The sequence below is a fragment of the Varanus komodoensis genome, unplaced genomic scaffold (genome assembly GCF_004798865.1).
Source record: "Varanus komodoensis strain SLA01 unplaced genomic scaffold, ASM479886v1 scaffold88, whole genome shotgun sequence".
In the NCBI taxonomy this organism is placed as follows: Eukaryota; Metazoa; Chordata; class Lepidosauria; order Squamata; family Varanidae; genus Varanus; species Varanus komodoensis.
The window spans coordinates 2,059,065-2,071,350 of record NW_025336576.1 but is presented as its reverse complement, the minus strand read 5'-3'; the positions used below and the strand labels follow the sequence as shown (position 1 = coordinate 2,071,350).

Sequence of the window (12,286 nt, the reverse complement as noted above, 5' to 3'; positions counted from 1 at the left end):
TCTGACCTCCGGCACCAGCCGGCTCTGCTCACGAGATGCCCAGTAGGGGTGTCCCACTTCTGGAGATGCTCCCCGTTCAGCCTTGCCTGGCGTCAACCCTAAAACCTTTTCAGTACCAGGTTTAGACTCTCTTCTAGGGCAGGACATTGAATTCCCTTTAATATTAGATTGGGTATTATAATTGCTGCTTAACAGGTGTTCTGATTTACCTTGTGGTGCTTTATATTTTGCTTTAAATTCAGCTTCTAAATCTTGCATTGCAAAATTCTGTATTGTATTTCTATATGGAAATCATTCCAAACAGAATGCTTTATTTCTCATTGGGCACAAAAGCCCAAGGCTTTTTGCGAATGGGGGGGCATATAAATGTTCCAAATAAATAAATATTGACCCCAACCCACCCCAGTGAATCACAAAAATAATTCTAAAAAGTGAGAGGGCCATGCAACCCCTCTCTGGAGCCATCCCTTTTGAAAACGACACACTTGCTGCGGGTTGAATAGTCACTCAGTTGTAGAAATCCACTGGGGGCTTGTGCTCTGATATGGAAGATGCTCCAGCGGTGATTCACGGGGGTGAGAACTGTCTCTGCCGCATAGTTCAGCTGACAACGTGATGCTCTGATTTCGAAGAGCTGCTTCCTGCAGAGGGTCAAAACTCCCCGAAAGAAGGGGGAAGTTGGGCGTCACCAATGTAGATGCGGGAGTCGTGTGTGTGCAATTTCCTCAAACAACTGTCACCTTGCTGTGGGTGCAAGAGAATTTCCAGCACTGACATCACCCACTTCCTGCCCAGAATGAGATTAATCCTGTGCCTCTTTGCCACTCACATGGGCAAATCTGGCGGGGAGTTCCGGCCCTGATGAGAAATGTGGCCATGCTCCAAGGTGAGTGTGCTGGGTGACGTCAGAAACGCTGCACATCATTCCAGCAGGAGCGGCATGAAACCCTTGCATGGTGTCGCAGGGCTGCCCTTCTCACCCAGCTCAGTTGGAAAACGAAGTTCGCCAGGTGCTTGCTCTCTTTGGGGGCTGCGGGTAGAGCAAGTGTTCCCCAAATAAAGCAGATCCCAACAGCATAGTATTTAAATACACTGGAGGATTAACAAAGTAGCATGTGCTCCTTTGGCTCCGAGACTAAATTCTGCAAAAAATGATGGGAACCCGTAGCAAGGGAGCAGAATGCAGCCAGCGGTGGAGGAGCAGGCGGGAGCTGTGTGGGGAGGCAGATCTCGGACAAGGGGGTGGTTGGTGCGAAGCAAGCCCTTAGTAGGCGGCAACCTTTGTTACTGTCTTAACTTGTGGTGATCACAGTTTATGTTATTCACTTGCTTGCTTTTACATTTATAGGCCGTCAAACAGATCGAATGAACTCTCTAGGTGGCCTACAGCAATAACATGCAACCAAGCAATCACACTTTCATTAACAATAGCCGATTGATAATGCTAGCATATTAACATAGGCCAGATCAGTTTCAAGAAACACGTCCAGGTGAGATGGACAACCAAATACAAAAATACCTTGAAATTTAAGTATCTAAAAACAATGATTAAAATCAGCTATTAAAATGATTGGTTATTATCGGTTATTGGAACAGGAAGTGCCGCCATCTGGGCTAGTACCTTCCTGCAGCCACCTTTATGGGAGGGCCCTGGGTCAGGACTCCTGACCCCCGGCCGCTTGTCCCTGTGCAGTGTGGGAAGGGTGGGGGGGCAGCCCCATTCCATTTCCTCTCTCTCTCTCTGCGGCTGGTTTCCCAAATTGCAGCAGTGCCACTTGCCCAACCTACCTTTGAAACACGCAGAGGAAGTTTGAGGAAGTTCCTGGGCAGCCACATAAAAGTGCCGCACGCTCTGCAGCCGAGGCCAACTTGCAGGAGAATCTCGGAGCGGAGAAACCCTCTGAAGAGCAGCATTCAGGTACAGTCGGCCACGGCTTGGCAGGTGGGAGGTGGGAAAGAGCAGGCATTGCTGGCAGAGTGAAGAGGTGACTCATTTATGGGACTTAGATCAGGAGTTCTGTAGGAATTAAGACGACAGGCGCCTGGCTGGGCACTTACTCTGTGGCTCCCGTTTGAGCTGCCTCCAAATGCTCTTGGGGGCCTGGCTGAGGGGGTGGCTGGCTGGCTGGCTGGCTTTCTGCCGTTTCTTTGTAATCGCAAGGAACGCTGCACAGCAGCTTTTCAGTGCAAGTCTTCTGAGGGTCTGTCACAACGCGCACGTGTGTTGATTGCCGTGCTGTGGGCTTTGCAGGGCCGCGACAGCTGCATCGCCTGTTCTCTGGGAGCGGCAGTGCTGAGTGGAGCATGCCGCATGGAACTGGGTCGGCCCTGTTTTAACCGGGACCTTATTTGGTTACCAGCTCTCTCCTTCTCTGCAGGATCCCTCTCACTTGTGCTTTCTGCTTCTTCCACCCGAGGACCACCCATGGCCAGAGTTCCTGAGTGCGGGGATGTGATGATGGATCTCTGCAGGTAATCGGAGCGCACCCTTCCACTCAGCCCCAGTTTGGCCCCGTCGTGTGTCCTGGGTCTAGTTCTGGATGCCACAGTTTAAGAAAGAGGCAGGAGGATGTTCAGAGAAGGGCAACAAGGATGATCCAGGAATGGGAGGCAGTGCCCTGCGAGGAGCGGTGGAGAGAACTGAGCCTGTTTGGCCTGGAGGAGACAGGAGGGCACTTCCTGAGTACTTGAAAGGCTGCCAGGATCCCTTCTTGATCCTCCCAGAGTGCAGGGCACAGAAGAGGGGGCTCCAGTTCCAGGAAGCCGGAATCTGGCTGGACATCAGGAGAAGCTTCTGTGATGCGTGCCGGGCTAAGCCACAGGCTCCTTGTGGGAAAAGACGAGCCATACATTTAGCAAACAGAAATGATAAAAATGAATGGCACTAAATTAAGAGGAAGCCAACACACCAAGGTGCGGCCACACAAAAGGCCCTGCCCCGTGTGTCCGCCTCCCCCTTCTGCTTCAGCGGTGGGCAGTGCAATGGCTGCCCACGCGGATCTGCACCTCGCGGCAGGTCACCAGTCCGGCTGGCTCCAGAAGGGGGCCCCCAGAGAGCAACTGCACCGGGATGAGAGGAAAATGACCATGCCTTTATAATTGGTGGACATTCTCGCTTTTTGTTTATTGAGCGGAAATTGAATTTTTCTTTCTTGTAGGGTTGCTATTGAAGTTTAGCTGTTTCACTCTGCTGTTTTTAGTTTTTGGTAGGCATTTCTGACATATTAGCTGTCTTAGGGTGTAATTCTATGCTTGTTTAAATAGAAAAATGTTCCACAACTGTAGCATATTTTTTCTATTTAACACCTATACAATTGCATCCCTACTTTCTTAGCAGATAGGAATAGTTGAAATAACTAAAACAATCCAATTACTATATTAGTAAGACTATGTATGATCCGCAGTTGCTACCTAAAACCTGTGTGGTGGAACAGCTGTGATGTATTGTCAAAGTTCTCACAGTAGTCCTTTCTGGCATGCTTAAGCGCTCGATCTTTGATCCAGAGAAAGCCCCGCAAGCGCTGGAGAAGCCACTTCATCTTCAGGAGGCCTGAGAGCACATCGCGCTTCCGTGCTCACAGGCACCTCCTGAAGCTCTCCTGGCTGCTTTCCTGCCTGGTGGAGAAGCATTTAAATCCCCGCCAGTGGAGAACCTGGGATTCTTGAGCAAACACATTTCTAAGCTATGAAGCAATTGCACTCACATCCTCTGGTGCATGAAAGAGCTGACAGCAGGCGTAGCTTGATAAATGTGTGACGGGGACAATGATGGTCGCTCTAACGCTGCAGGGGCTGCTTCACCCTGTTGACTTGCTGTCTTGCTTGCTGGTTGCAGCCAGGATGAAATGCCGTTCTACGACCTGGACCAGCCCGCCTTGAAGAAGGTAATAGGGCCCATCCTGCCCTTTCGGTCGAAGTGAGGGCTGTGGGGTACTCCTGGCGGGGAACAGCTCAGAGGGAATCCAGTGGGGGTGCAGAGTTCCAGGGTGCTTGCTGGCAGCATCCTCCCGGAGGGCAGGGCCCTGGCCATCTGCCTGCAGCCAGCCATGCCTTCTTCCCAGGCTCCCGCCCTTCTTGTAGGGCCTGGAAAGGCGTTCCTCTCATCTTGCATGTGCTGCGTGCGTCGTGCTGGGGAGCAGGGGCCTGCCATGGGCCAACGGGGCTGCTCCCTCCGGGGCAGGGCTTCCGGGGTCCCCCATGCAGCAGGCCCTGTCGCAGGGGCTCCTGGACAGAGCCTGGGGAAAATGACCTCCCTTTGTGCCGGCCCCCCAAGCAGTCACAGGAGCACTTCCGAGGGCTCCTCTTGTCCTCAGGCGAGGCTGCCAGGCCCTTGGGCTTGGGCAGGAGCGGCCTCGGTCCCTTCCCTCTTGTCCCCAGGGTGGGCAGGGGCGGCCACAGCCCTCCTGGTGAGCACTGGCACAGCTCCCTGAGCAGTGCAGCAGCTTATCAGCAGGCCTCAGCTGGCTTCCGTTGTCCCCGCAGGAGGGCTTTTCCGGGCTGCGCCATCAGGCAGGCCTGCCCCAGGTCTGCAATGTGGGCATCCAGATGAGAGTCACACAGAAGCCCTCCCTCAGGGGCTTCCAGAAGGCCCTGGTGATCACAGTGGCAGTCGAGAGGCTGAAGAACTCCCGGACGGTTCAGCCCCGGCCGTTCAGTGATGACGACCTGCTGGACATCTTCAACTCCGTCTTAGGTATGGTAGGAGCCGCAAGCAGCTGGCGCTGGGACTCTGTAGCTGCAGCCACCTCCTTTCATCCCTGCCGTCACGGGCTGGGCTCCCACCCCCCGTTGCCCCCAGTAGGCGGCAGATCAGCCCGGGGAGCTGTCCTGCGCACTCCGGGCTGCTTCCCTCAAGGTAGCTTGTTCAGGGGTAGGAAGCCGCCCCCGGCAAGCCTGCCTTGTGGTTGGGTCTGTTGGCGCCTGTGTGGCTCCTCACATCTCCCAGGCTCGGCTGCCCAAGCAGCGCCCCAGGCTGGATGCCACTGCCTCAGCATCCCTGCCCACAGCATGAGCCCTTTGTGTGTGCTGCAGCACTCGCCCCACGTCGATCAAGTCTGGGGATGGCTTCCGCTGTCTCCGATTTGCAGAAACGGACCGGTCATGCTCTCAGACTATGTCACTGAGCTGTGCCCCGGCCCCGGCCCCGGCGCACACCAGGCCAAGAACAGGGTGCGATCTGCGTGCGTGGCCACCTAGGAGCAGCTTTGAAAGCCAGCGGCTCTGTCGCAGAAGAGCACTTCTCAGCCTGGAGCATATTTTCCTTTTCAGAACCGGTGGATGTCAAAACCTCCGAGTTCACCCATGCAGCCAATTCCACCTACCGATTCTCCGAAGATGTCTGCTGTGACATTCAGGACATCGACCACAAGTCCCTCGTCTTGCAGAAGGAGCCTCTGCGGCTGCTGGCCGTGCACCTGCAGGGTCCCAATCTCAGCCAGGCAGGCAAGTCCTCGTTGCTGCCCCTTTCCAGCCACGCCTGTCGCAGGCCAGCAGAAAGAGATCACTTTGCGGACTGGAATCGGCCCGGATGGTTAGTGGTTCTTGCCACTAACGCCATTTCATTTCCCCATATTTTTCAGTGAGGCTAAAGATGTCTGTTTATCGCCCAAAAACGGAGGCAGGCACTGGGAAAACCCCCGTTGCCCTGAGCATCAGGGGGCAGAATCTCTATTTATGCTGTGTGCAGAAAGACGGGCGGCCTGAGCTGCAGCTGGAGGTAAAGGGTTTCCTCTCTGTTGCTGGGGTGGCCGGGGCAACCTCTCCCTGGTGGGCCCTTGTCCCTTGAGGGCTTTGGGATGGGAGTCCTCTGCTGATGGAGAGCCATAGCGTAGCAGTCTGCCCCCAGCTCCTGGCCCTTTCTCTGCCCGCACTGCCCCTGCCCAGGCTTCCCCAGGGGGCTGGGCCCATGCAAAGACCCCCCTGCGCCTCCTGAGTCCAATGCTCTGGTGTGTTTGAGACTCAGAGCAGCTGCATGCAGTGCATTGCACACTTGCTTTATTCCGTGCAAAGCAACCACTTTTGTTTCCTGGGAAAATGGGAAAACTGTCCCAAAGAGGAAGGGCAGGGACTCAGGGCGTCACGGGGAGAAAGCCAGTCGGCTGCCCTCAGCTGCAGGGAGGGCGGGAGGAAGGCAGGCCTCTCGAAGAGACCTGATTCTTCTTCCTGAAGGGAACCCACATGTGCTGGGGTCAGGACAGGAATCTCTGGGAATGATGCGTGCCTGGCTGCACCATCAGGCCCCATGGAAAAGCTCTGCCAGTCTGTAACTTCATGAGCTTCCTCAGACTCAGACTGATCACGCCTGAAATGCGTGGCTGCAACGACTCCACGTCTTGCATCAGAACAAAGCAGCATTCAGACATGCTACTTCAGAAGCGCGAAGGGTTTCCTTTAGTGTGATCATCATCTCAGTTTTTCATCCACAGGAGGCCAACATCCAAGGGAACCTTGACAAATCCAAGCTGGGCCGCTTCCTTTTCTACAAAATGATCGTTGGAAAGCACACGAGGTTTGAGTCGGCCGCCTTCCCTCACTGGTACATCTGCACCGCCTCCAGTGCGGAAGAGCCGGTCGGCGTGACCAACCGGCTGGGGGAGGCTTTCATTGTGGACTATAAGGTCACAACCCATGGCGTGTCATGCTGAAGAAGCCTTGCGACCGGGTCCAGGGACGATCCGGGGCCTCCCGGGTCGGATACTTGACACGAGGCACCTTACAGGGGACCTCCCCTCAAGAGGCAACAGAAATCTCCCAGAAACTGATTAGTGCTGCGAGGCATTCCCTCGCTGGCCCTTCGTATTTAGAAGACATAACCTATGAAAAGGATAGCTGCCTGCCAAATTGTGCGTGCCGAGTTTTACTAAGGACAAGAGGGAGAGCAGCTACTTGGAATTTTATCAATGCAAATTTATATTTTTAATTTATTTTAATTTATTTTAATTTATTAATTTATTATAATATAACTTAATGTAATTTAACAACTTAATCGTTTTGCTAGTTTGTCCTGCTTATTTGAGTATGTTTTCTAGCAGAAATCAGAATGCTGCTGATAACCAATAAAGTCTTTGACGGCTTGCAACGGCTCTGTCTGGCTCTCTGGCGACCTCTTCTCGCGACGGAGCCCGCAGGGGAAGGGCGGCGAAGCCGGGCGTTCGCCTGCAGCAGCCCCTCGGCCGCCCTTGGAGGTGGCCCGGCGGCCCGCGGGGGCAGATCGCGGCGGCACCGGGGCCGAGCAGGCGTCCCGGGAGCGGCGCGGGCGACGGGGCGAGCAGAGGCGCCGCTTGCTCCCCAGGCGCGCATCCCGGAGCGAGGGCGTGCGGAGCCGCGGGGCGCGCCTTGAGCCTCCGCCGCGTTCAGAAGGGGGCGCGATTTTCACGTGTCTTCTCCCGGGTTGCCGAGGCACCCGCGGAAGCCGAGCGCGCGGATTGGCTGCAGTTCCCCAGCTCCGCCACGAGAGGGCAGCGGCCAGCCGCGGCGGAGGCCAGCTCAGCCGGACTCGCGGCGCATCCCGACGTGCCCGGGGGCAGTTTGCGAGGCCGCTGCCTCTTTCGGTGCTCAGCCCCACCGTGGGCGTCCTGCCGCTCGCCACTCCGGGATTATCGAATAAGCCGCGGGCACAAGCGGCAGAGCACGTGGGGAGGGTGGACGGAGGCGGTTGCCTTTCCCCAAGAAGCCGGAAGTGCAGGCAGGAGCGGCTTCGCTCCTGAACAGCGGTGCTCGCACGACCGTGTGCATGCTGGTCGCTGCAAGCGGAGACTTGCATTTGGGCCTGATCCTGGTTGAGGAGTGCATTTCTCGCTCTGCTTCTTCTGCAGACGGAAATCCATCGTGGAGATGGACTTGCTTCCAAAGAGCGAGCGAGCTGCTCCCGCCTCAGCCGAAAGGTTTTCTGCAGACGTTCCACTGGGTTTCCCCTTAATGGATTTTCTGCGAAAAGGTCAAAGGAGCTGTGGGCAAACTTGGGGGCTCATGAGTGGAAGTTGCAAGCGTGTGGAAGCCCCTTGAAATCCTCTGAAAGTGGCGGGGCAGAGGCAGGTTAAAAGCCCCCTCCGGTGGTTCCCGGGGGGAGAATCCCCGGGCACCCCCAGTCCAAGGGGGAGGGGAAGCCCGGCCTCCCACCCCCCTGCCCCCATGGCACCTTTCAGGACTTCCAGCTCCTAGGCTGCCGCCGTCCAGATGCCAGCTGGACAGAGCGTGTGGCGACAGCGACATGGAGCAGCAGCGCCTGGAAGTAGGGGGGTCTGGGGGCAAAGCAGGTGTGCCCACTGCGGCTTCATGAGCTCTAGTCTTGGAAGAGACCTCTGTTTGGAGAAAGGAGCTGGGCTGAAGTTAAAGCAAGGGCTAAGATTCACAGCTTTCACGTGTGTTCATCTGAACTTAGTGTGTGTTTCAACCATTTCTGGGTAAACAAAAATCAAAGTAAGTTAAACGGCGTCTGTTGGGAGGCAGGAATTTGGTCCACCGTGGAGGCTTGTGCCTTACAGAGTTTCTGCTGCCTGTCAGAACCACAAAAGCGGTGTGTGTGTGTGTGTGTGTGTGTGTGTGTGTGTTGGCGGGGTTGTGCACCCAGGATTACCTTCCCTGGCTCATTCACAATGGATCCAAAGGCATCTTACTTATCTCTTCCTGATAATATATGGAGCACTTAGCTAGTTCTGTGTTCAGCTGGGACCTGTTATTGAACCGAAGTAAATTGTCTCCTTAATAACAAAAAATCAATTATCAGCTGGCTTCCTAGGAGAATATTTTTCCACCTTTAGACAACAAACAGTCATAGCCTCAAATCCCTCTCCCCCCAAGAAGGGAAAGAACAGACTGCTGACACCGAGCCAAAGAAACATGAAACGTGCGAATCAGAGCCGCGCAGATGAAGCCCCCTTGCTTATTCTCCGCAGGTGGCAAGGGCGCAGCCATGGTATTTGCTGTGGCTGCTGGAGGGTGAAGCACCTGCCTGCATTTGCCTCTCGGCCAGAATGCCCCGGGATCCACTGCTGGGACAAAAGGGAGGCCTCCGACTTGGCACACGCTGAAATTGCTTGCTTGATAGATGGAGGGCAGCCTGGGCAAGAGACTAAACTGCATCATGAAGAAAGTGTACAATTCGACTCCCCAGAGAAGACAGTCGTGTCGAGGAAAGTCAGGCAGAGGAGGACGCCCGCCGGCCTCGGGTGTGCAAGGCTGAGTGGGGCCCCCAGGACAGAGCATTCTGGAGGGCTCTCGCTCGGAGGGTGGCCCTTCTCAGGGATGACTTGACATCTGCACAAACCAGCAGATGCACCTGCTAGGCACCTGCTGCCTTCTCCTTTCCCGTGACTCAGTGGCGTAGGGTTGGGGATGGGCCAGTGCTCTTGGAGCCCCTTCTGAGGTGGCTAATACGCATTCAGTTTGACATGCGAAGCCGATACTGAGATCCCCGGATAAGTTTGTTATTTATTTATTTAGGAAGCTTCTGTGCCGCCCCATTCGCCGAAGCCTTGGGGCGGCTCACGACAATAAATAAATAATCACAATATAAAAGTTCTCAGAAGCATGCCCTGCTGTTCTTTGCCTTAGGACTTTATGATAAGAGATTTTAGTATTTAATATTTAGTTTCAGTATGCAGTATTCTGTGATTAGGTGACAAATTTCATGCCACATTCCTGACCAGGTAGGACTGTGCAAATTGCACACCTACAAATTCTCTGGTATTAGTATGCTTAGTTTGTAGGTAAAGGACTCTGAGATCAAGCACATCTTTTTATCTTTTTCTTTAAAAATGTGGCACAATTTCTGCATGGTTCAGCTCTGAAATAAGAGCATTTTACACAGGAAAACACATAGCAGGCATAAGCAGAACACATTTCAAAATGTTCAAAGTTTAGTTCCAGGAGATTTAGTTCCTTTCACTGTCAAGATTAATGCTTTTTTCAGCCAGTAACATTTCTGAGCTGAAGCAAAAAAGAGCAGAGAAATGAGTGAGAATCAGTGCCATTTTCCTCCTGATTGTTCCATGGTTTTTGTTAGCCTTGCTTATCTGAGTCAGCTCATAAGAACAGTTTCTGTTTGGTTTCACTTCTAAATCCCCAAGCATGATTTAGGCGGATATATAGGGAGAGATTCTATTTATCTTGCTAGTTTTATCTGAGCCACATTTCCCTTCAACAGCTGTTTCCCCTCATTCCACAGATTTATTGTTTTGCTATTTTAATCTGAAGAGTTCTTACTTTCAGTTTGGTATGCTATTTTGACTCCTTGCTATTACCAGAGATACAGACTTGGTAGGTGGTAGGATAGAAACTGACAACAGTTAACAGAGTTATTTAACTTGCTTTTAATTTTACCAATTTGGAGGCGTTTGGGAGAAATTGTGCCTTATACATACAGAATCACAGCCTGGAAAGACAAAATGCATGCACAGACAACTGCTTTTACAAATGCCTATTCATTTGCATAATATTATTGAAGAGATCAGTGTGGAATCATGCATGTCCCAGCTTATCCCTTCAGAGAATTAAATGACATGCAAATCTGTTTTCTTCTCACTGCAGTTGACTCTCTGGCTGGGAGTTGGCAGTTTTGTATTCCAGTATGCAGCACCCACTTGCACCGATTTTGATGGAATTATCAACAGAGAAATAATATGTGGCTGCCTGATAGAAAATGCATATCTCCCTCTCTTTCCTCCCTGCTCAGTTTCAGCCTAGTTTGAGCTCACAGCCAGAAAACCTGCTTTGCATGCAGAAAGTCCCAGGTTTGGCCTCGGCCTCCAGTGAAACGTCCTTACACTTGATGCGCTCCTCCAGCTGCTTCCCTGCTGTCCCTCCAGGTGGCCGTCTTCTTCATATTTCTTGAAGAAGCCTCCCGTTGAACTCGAGATAGGTGAGATCTTCTACAGTTCCGATGTCCTCATTATCAGCAGGAAAGTCTTGTGTCTTCTGTGGACACAATTTCTGTTTTCTTAGCATTCAGCTGCAGTCCTGCATTCGGCTCTCCTCTGCCGCTTCCCTCAGCCCCTTTGGCCGCCTCAGATGAACTGGGATCCTCAGCCGGAGGAGCAGCTCACATTTGAGGTGCTTGCACCTTCCTGGCAGCAAGCGATGCTCCCGGCCTTCCAGCCAGGTTCTCTTGGTGCTTTGGGAGAAGAGGGAGAGCCGACATGGGATCTGAGCAGCCCTTTTCCAAGTGGCCTGCCAGCCTCTTCACGGAGCAGCTGGTCCATCATGCCTCTGCCCTCTTTAGTTTTGAACTTAACTCAAGGAGCCCATTTAGCTGCTCTTAGCAGCCCCATCAGCCCCAGCTCATTCCAAGCTGGACGCTTCCTCTACTTCTGGGCTTGCTCCGTCCCTCCTTCTACTGCCTGTAGGGACCCTTTCTCATTTTCAGACAATTGGCAGTTTTTTGTGTAGCTGCAAAAATGCCCCCCCCCCCCCGCAGGATTCGAATTAAATGATCTGTTCTCCTGATCAGACTTGCAATTCTGTGGGCAAACATGTCTCTCCCAGGCTTCTGAATGTTCTGTCTTCTCAGCTGGGTTTCTTTCCTATTCAGAGCTCTGGATAGGAGCTATCTTTCCTATCTGCCTGCCCCAAAACATTCCCTTTCTCCAAGAAATGATCCCTTCTCTGGGGCAGCCCTGAAAATCAAAGCCAAGAACTTGCCTGCTGGGGGTGGGTGAGTTATATGGGCCTGAGCTTGGCAGGAAGCGCACACATTGTGGTTTGGGGTTACCTGTGTGCTTCACGCGGCTTCCATCCTCCCGCCAACATCGGGCAGCAGGCTTCACTCCAGGGCGGAGATGCAGGCTGTTTCCAAGTCCAGACAGTCATGGGACTGCGGGAAGAAAAAAGGCAAAAAGCAAAGGCCTGCTGGAATGTGCTGCTCCCGAGAGAAACCAGCCTCCAGAGCAAGGAAGAGCAGGTGTCTGGAGGCCGTTTTTTCTTGAAGACTTTGGCTATTAGTAGGTTCTTTCTGATAAGGATCTTCCCAGCAAGGGATCCTGCCCACCCTGCCCTTGCCTGATAAAATGCATCCCAGGGCATCTTCCTGCTCCTCGGGACCTGGAATGACTGTGCGGCTGATCCTTTTAGCTCCCGGTGATGCCACAGATTTAAAAAACTGCACTGTAGAAGCCACGAAACAGAATCCAACTGAATTGCGGGGCTGGAAGTGCAGTTGTCACAAGTCAGAGCATGTAAGCTGGTAGAAGTTCCTAGAAAAGGGGAAACCAGTTTTCTTCTACCTATCACCCTGGAAACATGTCAGATTGGAACTGTATTATAGAGATGTTCTCTTGGCACACGGCTTTTC

General features: G+C 53.1%; 1 protein-coding gene and 1 long non-coding RNA gene across 4 annotated transcripts; one reads left to right on the top strand and one right to left on the bottom strand.

Annotated features, from left to right (window-relative positions):
* Positions 1-268: 268 nt before the first annotated feature.
* Positions 269-4,542, bottom strand: LOC123016818. Its single transcript, XR_006413478.1, has 2 exons — positions 3,705-4,542; positions 269-2,826 (listed from the first exon to the last, which is right to left on the bottom strand). It is a non-coding gene; the product is annotated as an uncharacterized LOC123016818 (long non-coding RNA).
* On the top strand, positions 1,754-7,074 carry LOC123016817 (interleukin-1 beta-like). Of its 3 annotated transcripts, XM_044417449.1 has the most exons (7): positions 1,754-1,918; positions 2,379-2,472; positions 3,836-3,884; positions 4,483-4,693; positions 5,269-5,442; positions 5,580-5,716; positions 6,426-7,074. In XM_044417449.1, exons 2-7 carry the CDS (start codon positions 2,426-2,428, stop codon positions 6,642-6,644), a joined length of 837 nt encoding a protein of 278 aa, XP_044273384.1. In that variant the 5' UTR covers positions 1,754-1,918; positions 2,379-2,425; the 3' UTR covers positions 6,645-7,074. The 3 variants fall into 3 exon arrangements, with proteins under 3 accessions (XP_044273384.1, XP_044273385.1, XP_044273383.1); XM_044417448.1 differs by lacking the exon at positions 1,754-1,918 and having other exon boundaries at positions 2,125-2,472; XM_044417450.1 differs by lacking the exons at positions 1,754-1,918; positions 5,269-5,442 and having other exon boundaries at positions 2,115-2,472.
* Positions 7,075-12,286: the final 5,212 nt, after the last annotated feature.